At 57.9% G+C, this 18,394-nt stretch overlaps 2 protein-coding genes across 8 annotated transcripts in view; both read right to left on the bottom strand.

The window, feature by feature from the left end:
• The window catches only part of ZNF385C (zinc finger protein 385C), a gene marked incomplete at both ends in the record, with an annotated part of 38,025 nt that overhangs the window by 9,365 nt on the left and 10,266 nt on the right, over positions 1-18,394 (bottom strand). The window lies entirely within an intron of this gene.
• On the bottom strand, positions 1,535-4,719 carry LOC309975320 (uncharacterized protein C17orf113; the record flags this gene model as incomplete). Its single annotated transcript, XM_082860348.1, has 2 exons — positions 1,535-3,019; positions 4,177-4,719. 2 exons carry the CDS (start codon positions 4,717-4,719, stop codon positions 1,535-1,537), a joined length of 2,028 nt encoding a protein of 675 aa, XP_082716474.1.

The raw sequence follows: 18,394 nt of genomic DNA, 5'->3' as shown, positions 1-18,394 counted from the left end.
GAAGCCCCTGTCTCCCTGTTCACAAAGTAGCACTGGCTGACTCCAGGGCGAGGACAGCGCGTTTCTGTGCCTCTCCTCTCCACAACTGGGGAAGCAGAAGCAGGGGGTCCACAGTTCCAGGCTGCCTGCCCAGAAAGACGACCACCACCCCACCCATAGGGGCAGCGTAACGACCTAAATGAAGCCCAGAGGGGAGTCAGGCCAAGGGAGTCAGGCCCCTGACACACACACCACCACGGAGACTGCACGATGCACTGGGTTTCCACTTTATTGCAAATTAAACCCAAACCCCGGAGGTCTGGGGAGAGGCCGGCCCCCTCCCCTCTCACTACCTACCCTGTCCAGATCCCCACATGGTTCACAGCAAGGGCTGACAGAGGGGATAGGAAACCCACTGGAATCTGAAAGGATGTGTTCCCCAGCTCTGGTGAGGCCCCAGCTGCTTCCTTCAGGAGGCAAAAAGCCCTCCGACATCCCTGTGTTGGGCCTGAGGCTGCACCTCGGAGGCAGCCAGTCCAGCACTGTGGTTTTACAGTCTTTGGTCTTAAAGGTCTGAGGCAGGGGCCCAGGTTCGATCCCTGGTCGGGCAACTGAGATCCCACAAGCCAAGCAGTGGGCAAGAAAAAAGAAATCTGTTGGGAATTCCCTGGCAGTCCGGTGGTTAGGACTCTGCGCCGAGGGCCCAGGTTCAATCTTTGGTCGAGGAACCAAAATCTAAAATCCTGGCGTGGCAAAAAAAAAAAAAAAAGTCTGAGGCAAGGGCAGGGGAAGGCTAGGAACTTAGAGGGCAACCAGATTTTGAGGAGAAAAAAATTAGAAATAAATTTAGTCCACCTGGGACTTTTTTGGACCCTGTCATTGCAAAACCAAAGTAAGCCCTTTTAGATTTTGTGTATTAACACTGTGAAAGATAGGATAGATTTATTTTACATTTATAGATGTGTATGTTGATATACACAGCCATATAGAGAAAAGCCTCAGGCAGCCTACTGGTGAGGAGGGCACCACCACTTCCCTTGAACTGTTAGCTTGTGCACAGAGGGGGTGCTGTGCTGTGTGTCAAAAACAAGGGCGGTCATCTGCTCTCCAGTCACATCTAAGAGATGTTGCTAGAAGTGGGGGCCAACAGTCAAGGACCCAGTCTCCTCTCCTTCAACCCCTGAATTGCACAGACCCTGTCTTCCTCCCTCCAACCAATAGCCCCTCAACTTTTCTAGGACCAAAACTTGGGCTGAGTTCAGAGGGAAAGGGGTGAGCTACTCTCACCAAACTCTGGAAAGGTCAGGAGTGATATTTAGGGTGCCCCAGACCCCAGCACCTCTGCCCACTGGCCCGAGCCCCGCCCCCGATCCAGCCCCTCCTCCACAGCCCACGGGGCTGGGTTAGTACTCAGCGTGGAGCAGAACAAGCACGGGGAAGTCGGGTGGGAGGCCACAGCTAGGAGGTCAGCTTGGGTGCAGAACAGTCAAGTCCGGCTTGGCCCTTAGAGAGCCTAGGGCCCCGGGTTGGCTGGACAGAGGAGAGGAGGCCGCCCTCACGTGAGCTGCGAGCCCAGGAGCCCCTCGCCCCACCCACTCTCTAGGAACTCCACCGCCAGCGCAAAGTCAAACTCGTGCAGCGGCGGCCCATCCACCGCGATCTTCACGGCGGGGCCGCCCCGGCCTTCCCCCGCCCCGCCCGGCCCCCACCACCGCAGCTCCCGGCTGCGGCCGACCTTGTCCAGGAGGCCGGCGCCCGCGGGCAGCGCCAAGGCCAGGGAGGCGAGGGCGGCGAAGTCAGGGAAGAGCTCGTGCAGTTCAGAGCGCGCGCACGCCAGCTTGGCGCACAGGGCCCGCGGGCCCAGCCGCCCCAGGCTGCACACCACGCGCTTGAAGAGCGCGAAGTCGCCCAGCGCCCGCTGGCACACCACGGCGGGGGCGAAGGCGCGCAACAGGACGCGCAGCGCCCCCTCGCCGTGCGCGCCCAGCTCCTCGGGTGCCTGCGGGTAGCGGCGGGGGTCGAAGATCGCCGCCAAGGCGGCCACGGCGTCCAGCGAGGGCCCGGGGTAGGAGTCCCGCAGCCCCCTCCGCATGGAGTCCAGGAAAGCCCCCCGCAGCCGCTCCAAGCCCTGGACCGCAGCCTCGGAGTAGCCCACCAGCTCCACACCGCGGTAGGTGCAGCGGCCGCGGCCCAAGTCAGGGCTGGAGGTTGCCAGTTCCTGCAGGAAGCCCTGGAGACGCGCCCCACCAGAGCTGCGCTGCGCTTGGAGGGAGGCTGCAGCTGCCGTCACCAGCGGTTGCAGCAAGGCCAAGTCCGGCTCTTCTGGCTGCAGGACAAGGGCGAGCTTCTGCACGGACGGCAGAGCATCCAGCAGGAGGTGGGTGAAGGCCACAAAGGTGAACTGGCGCAGGGCGAGGGCCAGTGCCCTGGTTGTAGGTGAGGCTGGGGCCGAGGCCTCCAGCGTGGGCACCAGGCAAGGCCAAGCCTCAGCCACTGCTTCCACCACAGGCAGCAGAGAGGCCCAGGGCACTGGCCGTGGTCCTGCCAAGTCAATAGCTGCAAGGTCCAGTGCCGCCCGGAGCTCAGGGACCACGTGGGAACTGGGGCCACCATGGAGGCGGAATAGGGCATCCAGCACACTTTCGTATTCACCTAGGTAGGCAGGGGGCTTGGGATCTGTCCGGCCGGGGAGGCAGTGCAGCTCCATGAGCAGTGGGCAGGCAGTCTGGAGCTGCGGGCCCACGCTCCCCAGGCGGTCGCTGGGGAGGCTTGAGCTGAGCCAGGCCAGCTTGGATGCAGACACGCCGAAAGCCTGCAGAATGTCCAGGAGTTGGCCAGCAGTGGCCTCGCCTTCCTGTAGCTCCACACTGCCCAGGAAGGTGGTGGCAGGCTGGCCATCACAGGGGGACACCGAAGTGGCAAACAAGGCCAGATTGTGGGACTCAGGCCAGTCCCTGGTCTCGTCCAACACCAGGCCCACATACGGGGATGCCTTCAGGCGTTGGCAGGCCTCTGTGTGCAAGACACTGGCAATGGCCACCTGGGACAGCCAGGGAAAGAAAGGGAGGGAGGACAGAGTTAGGCTTGTCCTGGGAAGGGGAGGCAGGCAGGGTGGGGTGATAGAAAGAGCACAGGCCTGGGGTCAGACTAACCTTAGCTTTGCCACTTACTGACTGTGTGACCTTGGGCAAATCATTTCACCTCGCTGTTCGTCTCTGTTTCCTCAGCTCTAAAACCAGGCTGATACCTGCCCCCAAGCTCCTCAAAAGGTTGTTGTGACTCATATCTTAGTGCCCTGACCAGGGACTGAACCCGGGCCCTCATCAGTGAAAGCGCGGAGTCTTAACCACTGGACCGCCAGGGAATTCCCATCAATGTAATTTTGTGTTGTACGTGTAAAAATGCTTTAGGAACCATAAAGATTCTACAGCGTTTTGTGTGTGTGTGTTTTTCTACAGCATTGCCCCTGTCAGCCTTATTCCTGGGGTCTCCCTCTGCTCAGGGATTAACTGACAGACACGTTGACTCCCTACCAGTTACAAAGGGCCCCAACTGTGTGCTGTTTGTCATCTCTCTGGGCGATGAGATCCAACTCCCCCACCCCCTTACCAGCCCCCAGGACTCATACAGCCAGTGCCTAGGACAGAGCTGCAATATGCATGCCCCCAGGGGCCACATGGGTGATACTGACCTTGAAGTGGGCCAGGGATAAACCAAAGGGAATGGGGAAGCCCATGCCCTGCTCTCCAACTCCAGAACTTCATGCCCTGACTGCACAGGGCCTAGCTTTTTAGTAGAAGTCACAAATCCACATTTTTATATGTAATCTCTTGTTTTTTTGTTGTTGTTGTTTTTTGTTTATCTTGGAGACTAATTTAAGTTTTCTTAAAAACTGTGAAAACCACCAAAACACATCTGTGGGCCAATCGAGCTCCCAGGCCACCAGTTTGCAACCTCTGACCTAGGTAGTGAGGGGAGCGGACCTGAGCCCTTGAGGACAGGGCCTGGTCCGGCCTCTTCACTGTTGGGCACCCAGGAGCTGGCACCTGGTACGCCCTCAGTGAAGGCTCTGATGGGTGAAGGTGTGAATGAAGTGCTTTGGCTGCTGCCCGGGGGCCTGGCGTGCTGGTACCATGCCCAGATGGCTCGATGTTCTCCCTCCTCAGTCCCTCCCCCACAGCCCTGGCTGCCACCCACCTGCATGTCCCTCACCCTCCTAGGACTGTAGTAATCGCTGTGCTCCATGCCCAGCAGCGCCTGGCACAGGTTGAACCTCTGTAGCTCGAGCAGGGCAGAGCAGCGGTCGTCAGGCACGTCCTCCTTGGCCATGCAGTACACCGTGGTCAGCACGGCCACCTTGGCCGGGTTCGCTTCCACCTTGACACTCCTGAAGCTGGGGGTGGTTGCCAGGCCCGGACAGGTCCCTCCACCCTCAGCCTGGCCCTCAAAAGTGGGCCGGCCCCGGTTGACGGCCAGAGCCTGGCGGTGGGCCCCCGAGGTCACGTGGCGCAGCAAGGCATGGCGCTGGAAGTTGTCGGTGCCCACAGTGAAGGCGTTCTCCGCTTTGCCGTGCTTGTTCCGCACCAGGGCCTGGCGGCACTCTAGGCAAAACATCAACTTCCGCTCGTAGTCGAAGTCCAGCCAGGTGAACTCCTCTTTCCAGTGCTCGTTGAAGTAACGCTTGCACTTCTTATTGGAGTTGGAAGCCTCTCCAGCTGGTTTCTTCCCTGGGGGCACCATTCCTGCTCGAGGGGCAGGGCGCCTCCAACCCCCACCCAGATGCTCTTGTCCCCCCAGCCTGCCCCGCACACCGAAGCACCTCCTTTGACAAGGGGAGTCGGTGGGGAGGCAGGAGGGGGGCAGCCCGCCAGGCTAATGGGGACCATCCATCTAACTTAGCCCGGAAAGTTTATTTCCACTCCGCTGGTGGGAGACTGGAGGTGAAAGAGACAAGGGAGAGGTGTTAGGCGTCCACTGGGGGTTCACACTGCTCACAGAGGACTCCCCGGGCGAGGGGTGGACTGGACCCAATGGGGAAGGGCTACTGGGAGTGGGCCATAAAGCGTTATCCAAAGTGGGTAGAGGTACGGGGTCTGCAGCCCCCTCTAAGAGTCTCCCTGTATCCAGGACAAGACATCAATTGCTTTGACTGCCGAAGCATGTCAGAACTCAGAGCTGGAAAGACCAGCACCATCAATGCAAACACACTGTATAATCCCGAGACAGTGCTGGTTCTCAGGGCTCACGAATAACTCGGGGCTGAATCCTGGCTCCTCGCCCGAAGGATAACTGGTACCATCAGGCCACAGTCATTTGTGTCAACAGAAGGAAGTTAGCACGAAGCTGAGCTCCCAGAGCCACAGGACTGAGGAATGGGATTTGTTTCCTCTGGAGCTCCCTTCCCTAAACACGCGCGTGGGCACGCTCACACACACACCAGCTGTGCGGTTCTGGGAAGGGTAGCCCAGAAGCGGGGGCTGGGTTCCAGACTAAAGGCAGCCAGCTGGTTGCCTCTACCTCCCTCCCTCCACCACCACGCCAGGCGCGAGGCGAGGATGAGGAGTCCAGTTGATGGCCAAGACCTGCCACCTCTGCTTCCTCATTATCTCTCACACCTGCCCCTCCCCTCCATGGTTACTGATAACAACAGCAGTAACTACCATTTACCGAGTGTGAACTGACTCAGGCCCTGTGCTAAGGACTGGGGTGACCCCATCAGGAGACCAAGATTACCCTTGCAAGTACTCTCTGAGGATGCTATCATCCTCACTTTGGACAGGAGGAAACTGAAGCTCGGGAGCTTTAAGTGACTTGCCCGAGGTTTGCCAAGCAGTAAGTGGCTGAGGTGGAATTAGAACCCAAGTCCCCCTGACTCCACAGGCCATGCTGAGACCCTGGCCTGCACCATCTCACCTGGATCACGCAGCGGCTTCCGCCTCTGCCTTTGTTCCACCACATTCATACCTCACGTAACGGCCAGAGAGCAAGGCCACACACAGATCCCACTGTGTCACTGCCCTGCTTCCGCCTCTCTGGTGGTGTCCATTGCCTAAGTCTACATACCTCACCGTGAGCCAGCGAGACCCCCCCCCCCCAGCCTCTGGACACCTCCAGAGCCTTCCCACTCCTGTCTGCTCAGCCAGCTCCAAAGGCCTCCCATGTCCCACACACATTACTGTTATTTCTGCTCCTGCCTCCATCCCCTGTGCCTGGAACTCCCTATCCCTCCTCTCTCCCTGGCTATTTCCCATTCATTCCTGGAGAGCAGCTCAGGCATCCCCTCTGCCACCCTAATTCCGCACCCCCCCGAACCTGGGCTGGTACCTGTCCTCTATTCTCCCATAATTCCCCGTGTATGAGTCTTTGTAACACAATATGGTGAACGCAGGGATGCTCTACGTATCTCTGTACTTGGTTCCTGGAAGGTCAAGATCACATTTGTTCATTTTTGTACCTCTACGTCCCTGTACAGGACTGGGCACGCAGATGGCTCTCAGCAAAAGCTGGTTGTTGAAAAGAACGAAAGGATTATTTTGGCTATATGAAACAACTTCTTGTTTCTTTTTTTTTTTTTAAGATTTTTTTTGATGTGGACTATTTTCAAAGTCTTCACTGAACTTGTTACAATATTGCTTCTGTTTTGGTTTTTTGGCCGGGAGGCATGCGGGATCCCAGCTCCCCTGACCAGGGATCGAACCTGCACCCCCGGAACTGGAAGGCGAAGTCCCAACCACTGGACCGCCAGGGAAGTCCCAACAACTTCCTGTTTCTGAGGCTGTTGGTTTAGCTGATTCTAAACTCTGAGAAAGCAGTGACTGTCTTGCCCACCTGATATTACACCCAGCGCCCTGTGTGGAACCTGGCGCTTAGTAGGTAGGTAGAGTAAGGGCAGATGAGTAGAATTCCACGGGCAGCCCATTCAGTGTAAGGAGAAGCACTCCATGTTGCCAGAAGTGGGTGAACCTTGCTGGTCCTCTTCCCCTGGACTCTGAGTGGCAGTTGGTATTGCTCATCACACCCCCCTGAAACACACTTTTCTCTTGCCTTCCAGGACACCACAGCCCCTGGTTTTCCTTGCTCCCGTCAGCCACTCCTCTGATGTCATCTCATCCTCTTCTTCCCTATCTCAAACTGTCCCAAGAGCTCAGAACCATCTCTACAGGACCCTCCTCTGGGCACCACACCTTTCCATCCAACTGCCTTCCTGGTTTTTCTAAACAGATCTCTCCTGTATCTGTCCCTACAAAATATGCTCCTCTCCCAGGCTGCCCCACTCAGGAAAACGGCCCTTTCTCCCACCCAGCTGCTCCGGCTGGAAAACTGCCCATCCAACCCCCACTCTCTTCCGCATCAGGACCTGGTCTGTCCACAGGTCCTGTTGATTCCACCTCTACGATCTACCTCTAACTCATCCCTTCTCTCCATGCCACTGCCACCATCCCTGTCCAGGCCACCATCATCTCTTGCTTGGACTACGGCAGTTGCTTCCCGATGGCACTCTCGGTCTCCACTCTTACCCCTGTCTGGGGTCAGAGACTCTCAGTAGCCAGAGGGGGCTTTTTAAAACATACAGCTTAAAATCCCTCCATGACTGCCCATTGCTCTGAGGCCAGTACCAGAATCCCTTTCAAGATCTACCAAATGCCCAGGCACTGCTGACCTCTCTGGGAGCCACCTGTGCCTCCCTCCCCTTCCAGCTACACTGGCCTTCTCTCAGTTCCTCCAGAGTGCCACAGTCCCATCCCCAGCACCTTTGCACATGCTGCGACTTCTTCCAGAATGTTCCCACCCTCCCTCCCAACACTTTGCCTAATCCACTTTCCCTCTGGTCTTAGCATAATGACCTCTTCAGGGGAGGCTTCTCTAATTATCCTTCCCCAGCAAGTCCCCTTATTTTCTGTCACTGCCCCGTTTGTTCCCTCCAGCGCACTCCCCAAAGTTTACAGATATGCTTATTTCTGTGTATTGCTTGTGCTCTTGCCGTCCACCCCCCTCCCCTGGAAAATTCCCTGAGGGCAGGTAAGGTAATTTACTTGTTCCTCTCTGGACTCCAGAGAAGGGAACCACCGGCTGGCCCCCCAGCAGGTGCTCCACAAAATTTGAGCAGTAAATGAGTCAGGAAGCACAAGCTCTCAGGCAGAGAGAGCAATGGAGAGGACACCTGGGCACCTTTTGGGTGGCTAAAACAGCTGCCTTTGACGTCCTTTCCTCCTAAGATCCCGTGATTCTGTGACTTTGTCTAGCCCACCACCCAAAGGGTCTTAGAATGGAGAGGAGGTGCAAAGTCAAGGTGACACCCTTCTGGGTTTTTGAGAAAAGAACAAAAGAGTAGGGAGGGAGGAGGCCTGGGAAGATGGAGATTCTGAAACTGTACTGTCCAATAGGGTAGCCACCAGCCACATGTGACTGTTTAAAATTAACCAGAATTTTAATTTTTTTTTTTTATGGTCGCACCACGTGGCTTGCAGGGATCTTAGTTCCCCGACCAGGGATCGAACCCACGCCCTCGGCAGTGGACGTGCAGAGTCCTAACCACTGGACCGCCTTGGAATTCCCCAGAATTTTAAATTTTTAAAAATTCAGTTCCTCAGCCACACGAGCCACACTTCAAGTTCTCAATAACCATGTGTGGCTAGTGGCTATTGTACTAGATGGCCCAGATAGAGAACATATACAGCATCCCAGAAAGTTCTACTGAACAGCGCTGCTCTAAAAGACCAGGCAAAACCCATTGACATTCTCCTACCTCAACCTGAGGGAACCGGGCTGGGTGGGGCGGGATGTAAGACGTGACTCTTGAGGGGCCCCTGGGGTTGGCCGGTGGTCCCCACTCCACCCCAGCACTTAAGCCTCAAACAATGTCTATATGGCCCCAGGATGGGGGTCCCCAGTCCCCTCCCCAGGCTTCTTTGGGTCTCTTACTTTCGGGACCCCACCAAGAGGAGTCCACGCTCCCGGCAGAGTAGGGGCAGGAGCCCCGTCCCCGGGCAGCCCATCCTCCCGGGGCCTGGATGCGGAGGGCTGGGGAACTTCCTCTGGGGGGCGCGTGGTGCAGGAGCTCTTCGATGGGTGCCGCCCGCGCCGTGCCGCCTCTCCCGCAGGACCCCCAGCCCCCGTGGCCGCCCCCTGCCTGGAGGTTCCTGGAGGGGGCGCCCCGCCCGGCCCCCTCCCCTCCCCGGCCCCCGCACGCACGCACTCACTGAGTCTCGGGAGCCACCATCTTGCGCGGTGGACGCTCTGGCCGCGGTCTCCTTGGGCTCCACTGAGCGACAGCAGCCACTAGCGGTTACCGGGGCGAAGAGGCGCCAGCGGCGGCGCGGGCCGGGGTCGCGGGCAGGGCGGCGGCGCCCCCGGGGGTCGGCCGGCCGCGCCCACCTGCCGCCGCTCTGGCCCGGCACACCCTTAGCCCGGCGTCGCTCTCTCCCTCCCCACCGCGTGCGCTGCAGCAGGAGCAGCTCAGGTTAGACCGCAGGAAGGATGCTCCCCGCCAGCGGGAGGGACAGTGGTCATTCATTCACCACAGGTATCCGTGGGTTCCTAGAGGAGCTCACAGGTGAGAGCTGACTGGTGAGAGCCAAACAGGCGGAGCGCTAGGGAGGCTACACTCTGGCAAGTGCCCCGAGCGAGAGTGATGAACAAAATGCTTTGGGATCACAGAGGAGCAGGCGGGCAGCTGAAGGTCATCAGCCTGGAGAGCCAATTAGGTTTCACAAAAGGGTCAGTGAGATTTCACCAGGCAAAGGGCATTTCAGCAGTGGGAATGGCAGAGCCATTGGGAACCATCGTGAAGTTCAAAGTCGAGTGCAGGTTCTCAAAGCTCAAGGTAGAACAGAGGTATGGAAGCTCTGCAGTGAATGCTGGGGATTTTGACCTTCCGGCCTTGTGGGGAACCTCAGGAGGCGGGTGAGCTAGAAAATCATGTGGATTGAACCTGGGCCCTCAGCAGTGAGAGCGCAGAGTCTTAACTGCTGGACCACCAGGGAATTCCCAGGAAATCAGTGTTTTAATCTAATGAGTTATTTGTAACAGGGATGACAAATGGGGTGGGTGGGAGGAGTGACCTCTTCTAGAACGTTCAGATGCCCAGGAGACCCTCACCCCTGTGTGGGTTTCCCTGCAGGAGGAATGTGGGTGGTACCCCACCCTCCTAGACCTAGAAGCCTGCAGCGGAGCTCCAGTAATGACATCAAACTCTGAGGCCTTGGCAGCCAGGACTTAGCCTCAGTTTCCTCACCTGTGAAGTGGAAATTACAGCTGGGTAAGGAGGAAGGGGCAGGACAGGAATGGGTCTGAGGACCAAATAAGATGCTGGGTGTGGAGGCTGTTTGCACAGGGGGTGCAGGGCACTTTGTGACCCAGTCTCCCCTTCTGGTCAGCACAAAGTCACCCGGAAATGCCTTCCAGCCCCTGCACAACTGGGTACACTCTTCTCCCACTCAAGGCCTAAGGCACACGTTGAGATCAGGGCCTCTCCAGTGGTTGCTGGGAGCTCCCCGCAGCCCCCTTCACGCAGCGCTGCTCTGAGCCGCCCACCACCTGCCTCTGACATTCACTGTGAGCCCTGGGCCCCAGGGCCGCTGGGATGACGCACGAGTCATGACACATGCACACATGCGTGTGGCCACTTGGCTTGTGGGTGCCCTCAGATGAAGGGAGACACGGCAGCCCCCACCCCTGTCCCAAGATGGTACCACACAGCCTGACGCATCTAGAATTCTGCACCCCAAAAACGGTCAGGTGTGTGTTGGGGGGTGTTCTCGGGTAGCATCTTGCAACAGAACAGCCACCCTGGCTAAGTGTCTCAGAGCAGTCCCTCCCCACCCCTGGCCAGGGGTCCACAGCCGGGACCCGGGGCTCATTGGATGGCTGCCTCAAGAGGGTGGGTTGCTACTCTGATCAAACAGGAATAAACCAGACGAAGTGACGGAGAAAAGGCCACCCCCAGCGGTCCAACAGAGCCTAGGGCAGGGGTGCAGAGCAGGTGTCTCATGAAATAACATCACCCTGCCTGCCATCCAAGGGAGAGAATCCGGGGAAACGACGTCCTGCTGTTTTGCCATCACTGGGAAAGATACACACGAAAGAGCACAGGGACATACACCCTGAGGTCCACAGGCATCCACACAGATAGTGACAGGGACAGACACCAAGGCACACACTCACACACATCTCCCTATGGTGAGACCGTCTATGCACACTGATGTGTGTACATACGGAGGTGGTACCCACGCAGAGACAGACAGATACCCCTGCTGGCCAAGGGGCGGGCACAGAGACCACGCATGAGCATGCGTGAACACACAGACAGGCAAGAGCAACAAAGACACACTCGGATCATATATACCCAGAGGGACAGACACACAAGGACACGCAGACCCCTACAGACGCACATACGGACAATACAGAACAACAGGCATGCAGTGGCACACAACATCACAAAGAGGTGCACGTGCACAAAGGTCCATATACAGAAACACACACACCCCTTACAAAATTAAATGCATCTGACACACACACAAGCTCATGTAGCCAAACCAGAGTCCCCCTCCCACCGCCGCCTCGAGCCATAGGGGCAGATGGTAGGGTCCTCCCCAAGGCAGGCATGCACACGCACACGCGCGCTCACACACACACACACACACACACACCCCTCAAATAGTAAAGTTGCCGTTTCTATCACAGATAAAACCAAAACTCTGAAGAAAGGGAGTCCAGGAGGGAGAGCGCGCCAAAGGCAGGGAATGAGAGGTTGAACCAAGACCCCAGCTTGCCCACTCCCCGCTAGGATTAGGATTCCTCCCCACATTCCCCAGCGCCCCCAACCCACCCTGGGCTGGCCAGCACTGTGGAGGCGTTGATGTTCCAGACTCCCGCCCCCCCTGCACCTGAGGAAGACCCCCGAGCCCAGTCACAAGAGGAACTCTGCTCCCAGCCCCACGGCCTCCAGCCCTTGCCCTTGTGGAAGGAGATCCCCCACATCCTTAAAGGGTAACGGCTGTTTCCCTCAGAAAGGACCAGGCAAGCCCTGTGTGGGGAGGTGAGCCCGGAGACCACGAACGAAGCACGGGGGGCATCGATGTGGACCCCAGCGCGGTGGCTGGACCTCAGCGGGCGCCTGGCTCACTCCTCTGCTGCATTAACAACTGCCTCTAACCCCCGACCCCTGCTCCTCCAGGCAGCCCCTTCGAGGCAGCTGAAGGTATGATTTGATACAAGGAACCTTTGTAGCGGCTCCTCGGATGACGCACACCTGCCCCAGAGCGCAGCAGCCTCATTCCTGCAGTCCGGACCTCCAGATTCCCGACCATTCCTGCCACCCCGGCCCCACCTTTGCTCCCGGCCAGAGTGGGGGCTCCCCCTGCCCATCCTTGAACTTGGGAAAAGGTACCAAGAGTCAGCTGGCTACTGGAGCCTCTAAACAGACGACTCTGGGGGGGCCGACAACAGGAGGAAAAGAATAGGGCAGGGGAGAGGGGAGAGGGGGAGAGGCCCACTCTCGGCTGGAAGCCCCCGCCCCAACCCCCCAGCTCAGGCATCCTCAGCACTCACCCAAGAGCATTCTCTGCCTTTGGAGGAACCGCTGAGCGCAGAGTGAGAAGCGAATGAAACCCAGCCGGAGAGCGACAGAGGGAAGGGGTGGGGGAGTGGAGGGACAGGAGGGGAGGGTGCGAGGGAGGGGCTCCTGCTTCTGCTGGGAAGCCACGGTTACCGGGCCCTGTCTCCCCTCTCCAGGAAGGCGCTGCCTGTTCCCTGGTTTCCCCATCCCAACCACCGGTGGAAAGAACAGGGCGCTTCTTCCCCGAAGGTATGGGGACAGGGGGAGGGTGTCCAGGGACCTAGTGCCTCTTATACTGAAGCAAAGAGTTGACCCTGCCCACAGAGGCCTCCAGGACAGGAGGTGCTTCCAGCCCCTTCTCTCCCTGCCCGAAAATTCTTCTTCTGAACTTTGAAGCCCTGCCTCAGGGCTTGCTGCCGCAGGGGCCCCGTTCTCCTATCTAGCCTTACTTATCCTCTGCCCCCATCCCCTTTTATTTACCTCCTTTTGCTGCAGGGGAAACCGAGGCTCAGAGAGGGGGAAGCGAGCGCACGTGGCTTGCAGTTCAGTACCTGGACTGCGGGACCTGCTACCTGGGCAATGCCAGGAAGCGGGGAAGAGGTGTTCATCTGATCACCTAGAACTTCTGACGCGCCTCATCTGCCCGCACCCCTCCCTCCCACCCATCTTTTCTCTTCTGATTTGGCTTCTTCCTCCCCCTCCTCTTCCTGAAACCTGCGGGCTCCTAACTCACCTGAGCACCTGGTGCCGGGAGGGGGGTGGAATGCGGGAGAGGAGCCAGCCAGGCCACAGCTGGATCCAGTCTCGCATTCCAAGCCCGGGTCCCAGCGCTAGCCCCCCACCCCCTCAGCATCCTGTCTCCACCAGACAATAACCCGTAATCTCTGCAGCAGCCGGCTCTCAAGCTGCAAAGAAGGTCTGGGGAGGGGGTGGCGGCAGCAGCCCCTGAAAACAGGTTTGTTAGGAAGAGGCTCTGTGGGGGGAAGGACTTGCTGGTGTGGGGAGAGGAAGGAAACTCAAGCCCAGAGCTAATTAACCCACCCAGAGACACAGACGGAACCTTTGTCTTCTGCGGGGGCAGGGATCTGAGCTAAGCCCCCTAATTTCCACCCAGACAGCCTTGCCTTTCCTGGTGGCCCCTGGGGGGAGGTGCTGATGGTCAGGTTCACGTCTGTGAGCGGGTGCTGTCCAGGGAGAGTGAGGGCACCGCCATCACCGGCCGCTTAAGGAGAACCGCAGGAGGCACTGGTTAGACCCCAAGAACTTCTTAGTGGCCTTGCGGGAGCCAAGGTGAAACAGGCATGCAGAGGCCTCGGGATGGGTTGGGAGGGGTGCTGAGGAGGAACTGGAAACCCAGGGAGATACTGAAGCCACGGAGGGACAGGCTGGAGGGCTTCCGGGGCCTCCTGATGGGACTGAAATTAATCCATCTGCGGGGAGTGGAGGGAGAGGAGCTCATCAAGCCAGTGACTCAGGGGTGACCCAAGCTCAAGGCCTTTGATCTCTGGGGCTCAGAATGCAGCCGGAGGCTTCTGCAGTCAAAGACTAGGAGAGGAGGTGGAGGGGCTGCTTAGAACGGGATCTAGGAGAGGTCTGAGGGTGCAGGGCCGGGGACAGCCTCCATCTGCCACTCTGATGCCTTCCCGTCCCCAAAGGCACAGGGGTGTCTGGTACAGCTGCAGCCAACTTTGCCCTGAAATCCAATATAGTCTGACTCTTTCTCCGCTTTCTTGTCCCCGTTAGTGTCTACCCTGTGCTCCCCATCCGAGTCCCGTCTGGCCATTTCGGTAAGCCAGAGCTTAAGTCATTTTTGAAATCTCCTTCTCTCCCCGCTGGTGTCATGTTGCAATGGTGGGGAACAGGGGATGCGCCCTAAATTGGGCAGCTGGGTCAGTCCTGCCAAGAGACAGGGGGAGGAACCAGTTGGACTTAGAAGGCTCCCCTCCCTGTCCCAAGCCAGCCTAAGCAGAGCGGGCGATGGCTGGCATCTCCCCATTGTTCAGTTGAGGACACCAAGGCATGGGTTCTGAGCACTTGAACTGCCTGTCACGGGAGCTGGTCTGCCTGCGCTGGGCCATCCCTCCTCCCCATTCCTGAAACATTAAGGCTCTATCTCTCTTAAGGTATGCTGCTCTCCTCAGCAGCAAGGTGGGGAAGGCACCTGAGAGACAGGATTTAGAGTCAGAGATGCTGGGATCTGAACCTCGCTGTGGCCTTAGGCCTGTTGCTTACACTCTCTGAGTTCTAGTATCTTAGTTTCTAAAGTGAGGGCTGAATGCCAGTCAGCTACGCCCGGGGATGGCTGGGTGAGGAGGGAATGCTGTGCGGCTTGTGGAAGTGCTTTGCAAACAGTTCATCTCCTAAGTACATGCTCATTGGCCCTGGGGGTAGGTCACAGCTCTTTCCCCAAGGAAAGGTCCAGGTCCAGGTGTCCGTCCCCCAAGCCCGGTGCTGGCCCAACATCTACACTAGAGGTTGGAGGTAGGAGGGTTGAGGCAGCAAACCTTTCTCTCTACAGATGTTCAAGAACTACCTAAAATTGTTTAGGGGTACGCGCACGCACGTGTGTGTGTGTGTGTGTGCGCGCGTGTGTGTGTGTGTGTGTGTGTGTGTGTGTGTGATGGTCAATAGGGTCATTGAGTTCAGCTACATTGGGGCAGAGGTTCCTGGTGCCCACACCTCCCATGGGGGGCAGGTAGGGTGAAAGATGGCTCATTCCTGAAGGATGAAAGGGTCTGCTGTGTGGGACACAGATCGGGAGGAGGGCAGGTGGGGGAATGACCTGGAGGAGGGGCTGGGGAAGGGTGCGGTTCCTGCTGTTTCCCCATCCTGTGCTGTTTCCCCTTCCTAGGTGTTCCAGGCTGACTCATGGTGGGCAGCTGGGTGAGGCTGAGTAAGGCGGCCTCTGACACAGGCATTGGTGAGGAAGCTGAGAGAGGGGACAGCCACCCCCCATATCTCCCTCCCACACATGGTCTCAGGGACAGGATCCTCCAGACAGGATCCCGCCTCACTGCCCGTGACGGCCTGTCACTGTGCAAGGCGCCAGCCCCCCCAGACCCTTAATCAGAGTGACAGCTCCAGGAGGCCTCCCAGAAAGGGAGCCTCGAAGGGGCATGACTGGGCCATCACCCCCACCACTTCAGCACCCTCCCAGGGAAGGGGCGGCCCTCCTGGCTGCCACAGGACTGAGATCTCAGGTGTCCAGGAACAAAGCCCTGCGTTAAGGGCTCCTCACACTTTGCCTCAAGCTGCCTGAAAGTAGACGTGACTCTCTCCATTTCCGGAGGGTGCCCCAGTCAGCCGTGCCCTCAGGGCTCTCTGCTCTGGTCCAGCCTCCTTGAGAGGACTTCCGCATGACTGAGGTCCCCACTCCCTCACCCCTGGGGAAAGTTGCTAGCATTGGGCTGCCTCTCCCACCCCCAACTCCCAGAGGGCCAAGGAGACAGGAGAGTCCTTGGAGGGGGGTGGTTTGCTGGGGGGTCATGACCTGAAGTAGGGTCAAAGATAAGCAGGCCAAGGGACTTCCCTGGCGGTCCAGTGGTTAAGACTCCGTGGTTCCAATGCAGGGGGCACGGGTTTGATTCCCTGGTCAGGGAACTATGATCCCACGTGCCTCTTGGTGTGGCCAAAAAAAAAGATAACCAGGTCAATGGAACACAGGTTCTCCGCTGGAGCCCCGGGATTCCCGGGCTCCCAGAAATCTGAGGATGCAACATCCTCGCTCTAGTCACAGCCATCACCCCCCGACCCACCATGCTCTCACGGTGCCGCTCACTCCTCTTAGCATGGTGGTGGGGGATGGTCTGGCCCTGTGGCTGTCTTTCCCTCCAGACCGTGAATGCCCAGCACTGCTCAGTACAGAATCCCGGCATCCTGCACGGGGCCAGCGCAGGGCTGGAAGGCTGGTGATGCAGGACAGGTGACTGGAGGGCCAATGACTTACGAGGTGTTGTTTAACAATCTCGGGGGGGAGTACCAGGCATCGTGTCTCCTGGTGACCCCCCCCCCAAACCTACCCTGTACTCGGGGGATAAGGACTGTGAGAAAAGGGAAGCCAAGTGAAGGGGGACCCCATCCCTCTGGGCAGCCTGTCTCTGGCCACCAGTATCTGGTGCTGCGGTCCTTTTCCTCACACCCCACCTGCTCTCTCCACACTGGGATGGTGGCGGGGGGAGAGAAGGAAGGAACACTGCCCGGAAGGAAGGCCTGAAAAGCCAGAGTTAGAGGGGAGCAGGGGTGGGACCAAGTCCTCTGGTCACAGGAATGGCCTTCCCCACCCACCCTTGCCTCCCTCTCAGCGCCCCCTTTCCGATAACGGAACTGTCCATCACAGCATCCCCTAAGCCAGAGTCATCCTTGGCACCTCCCTTCCCCTTGGCCCCACATCCTGTCGTCACCAAGTCCTGCAGAAAAGACCCCGGAATCTGGTTCCACCATCCTACCCCCTTCCTTCTCATGTACCCGCGAGACTCACCCTTCCCCCTCACCAGAGACGTCTAAAAACACTAACTACTCCGCTCAAAACACTTCAGCGACGCCTGTCACCTTCAGGACAAAGGCCAGATGCCCAGCCTGGCTTTGAGGACTTTACAGGCAGCCCCTGCTCACCTCCTGCCACGCCAGCCACTTGCCCAGCCCAGCACCACCTGCTGTCCCTGCCAAGCCATGGCCTCAGGCCTGGGTGCATTTGCTCTAGCTCAGGGGTCCCCAACCCCCGGGCCGCAGACTGGTATTGGTCCGTGGCCTGTTAGCAGCCAGGCCACACAGCAGGAGGTGAGCGGTGGGCTAGTGAATGAAGCTTCCTGTATATTTACAGCCACTCCCCGTCGCTCGCATTACCACCTGAGCTCCGCCTCCTGTCAGATCAGCGGCAGCGCATTAGATTCTCAGAGGAGCACGAAGCCTACTGTGAAGTGCACGCGCGAGGGATCTAGGCTGTGGGCTCCTTATGAGAATCTAATGCCTGATGATCTGGGGGGGAGCTGAGGCGGTGATGCTGGCGCTGGGGAACGGCTGCAAATACAGATCATCATTAGCAGAGAGGTCTGACTGCACAGAGACCACAGGAAATCAACTGCCTGCAGACTCATATCAAAACCCTATCCGTGGGGGGCTTCCCTGGTGGCGCAGTGGTTGAGAATCTGCCTGCCAATGCAAGGGACACAGGTTCGAGCCCTGGCCTGGGAAGATCTCACATGCCACGGAGCAACTAAGCCTGTGTGCCACAACTACTGAGCCTGAGCTCTAGAGCCCGCAAGCCACAACTACTTAGCCCGCGTGCCACAACTACTGAAGCCTGCGCGCCTAGAGCCTGTGCTCCACAACAAGAGAAGCCACGACAATGAGAAGCCCACGCGCTGCAATGAAGAGTAGCCCCCGCTCACCGCAACTAGAGAAAGCCCGCACACAGCAACAAAGACCCAACGCAGCCAAAATAAATATATTAAAAAAAAAAAAAAAAAAACCCTAGCAGTGAGTGGCAAGTGAAAACAAGCTCAGGGATCCCACTAATTCTGCATTATGGTGAGTTGTGTAATTATTTCATTATATATCGCAATGTAATAATAATAGAAATAAAGTGCACAATAAATGTAATGCACTTGAATCATTCCAAAACCATTCCCCCACCCCCCCAGTCTGTGGAAAAATTGTCTTCCACGAAACCGGTCCCTGGTGCCAAAAAGGTTGGGGACCACTGCTCTAGCTGCTCTAGCTGTCTCCCTGCCTGGGCGACAAGATCCAACAAGATCCACCTTCAGTGTCACTTCTCTGAAGCGTTCCCTGACTTATGTCAATTCACCTCTCCCTCCCACTTCTCAAAGGAGCCCATCCCCACATCTATGAAGCCTGCTGTTA

The sequence above is a fragment of the Leucopleurus acutus genome, assembly GCF_964270905.1.
Source record: "Leucopleurus acutus genome assembly, chromosome: 19".
In the NCBI taxonomy this organism is placed as follows: Eukaryota; Metazoa; Chordata; class Mammalia; order Artiodactyla; family Delphinidae; genus Leucopleurus; species Leucopleurus acutus.
The sequence above is the reverse complement of the archived record's forward strand: the minus strand, read 5'-3'. Positions and strand labels throughout refer to the sequence as shown.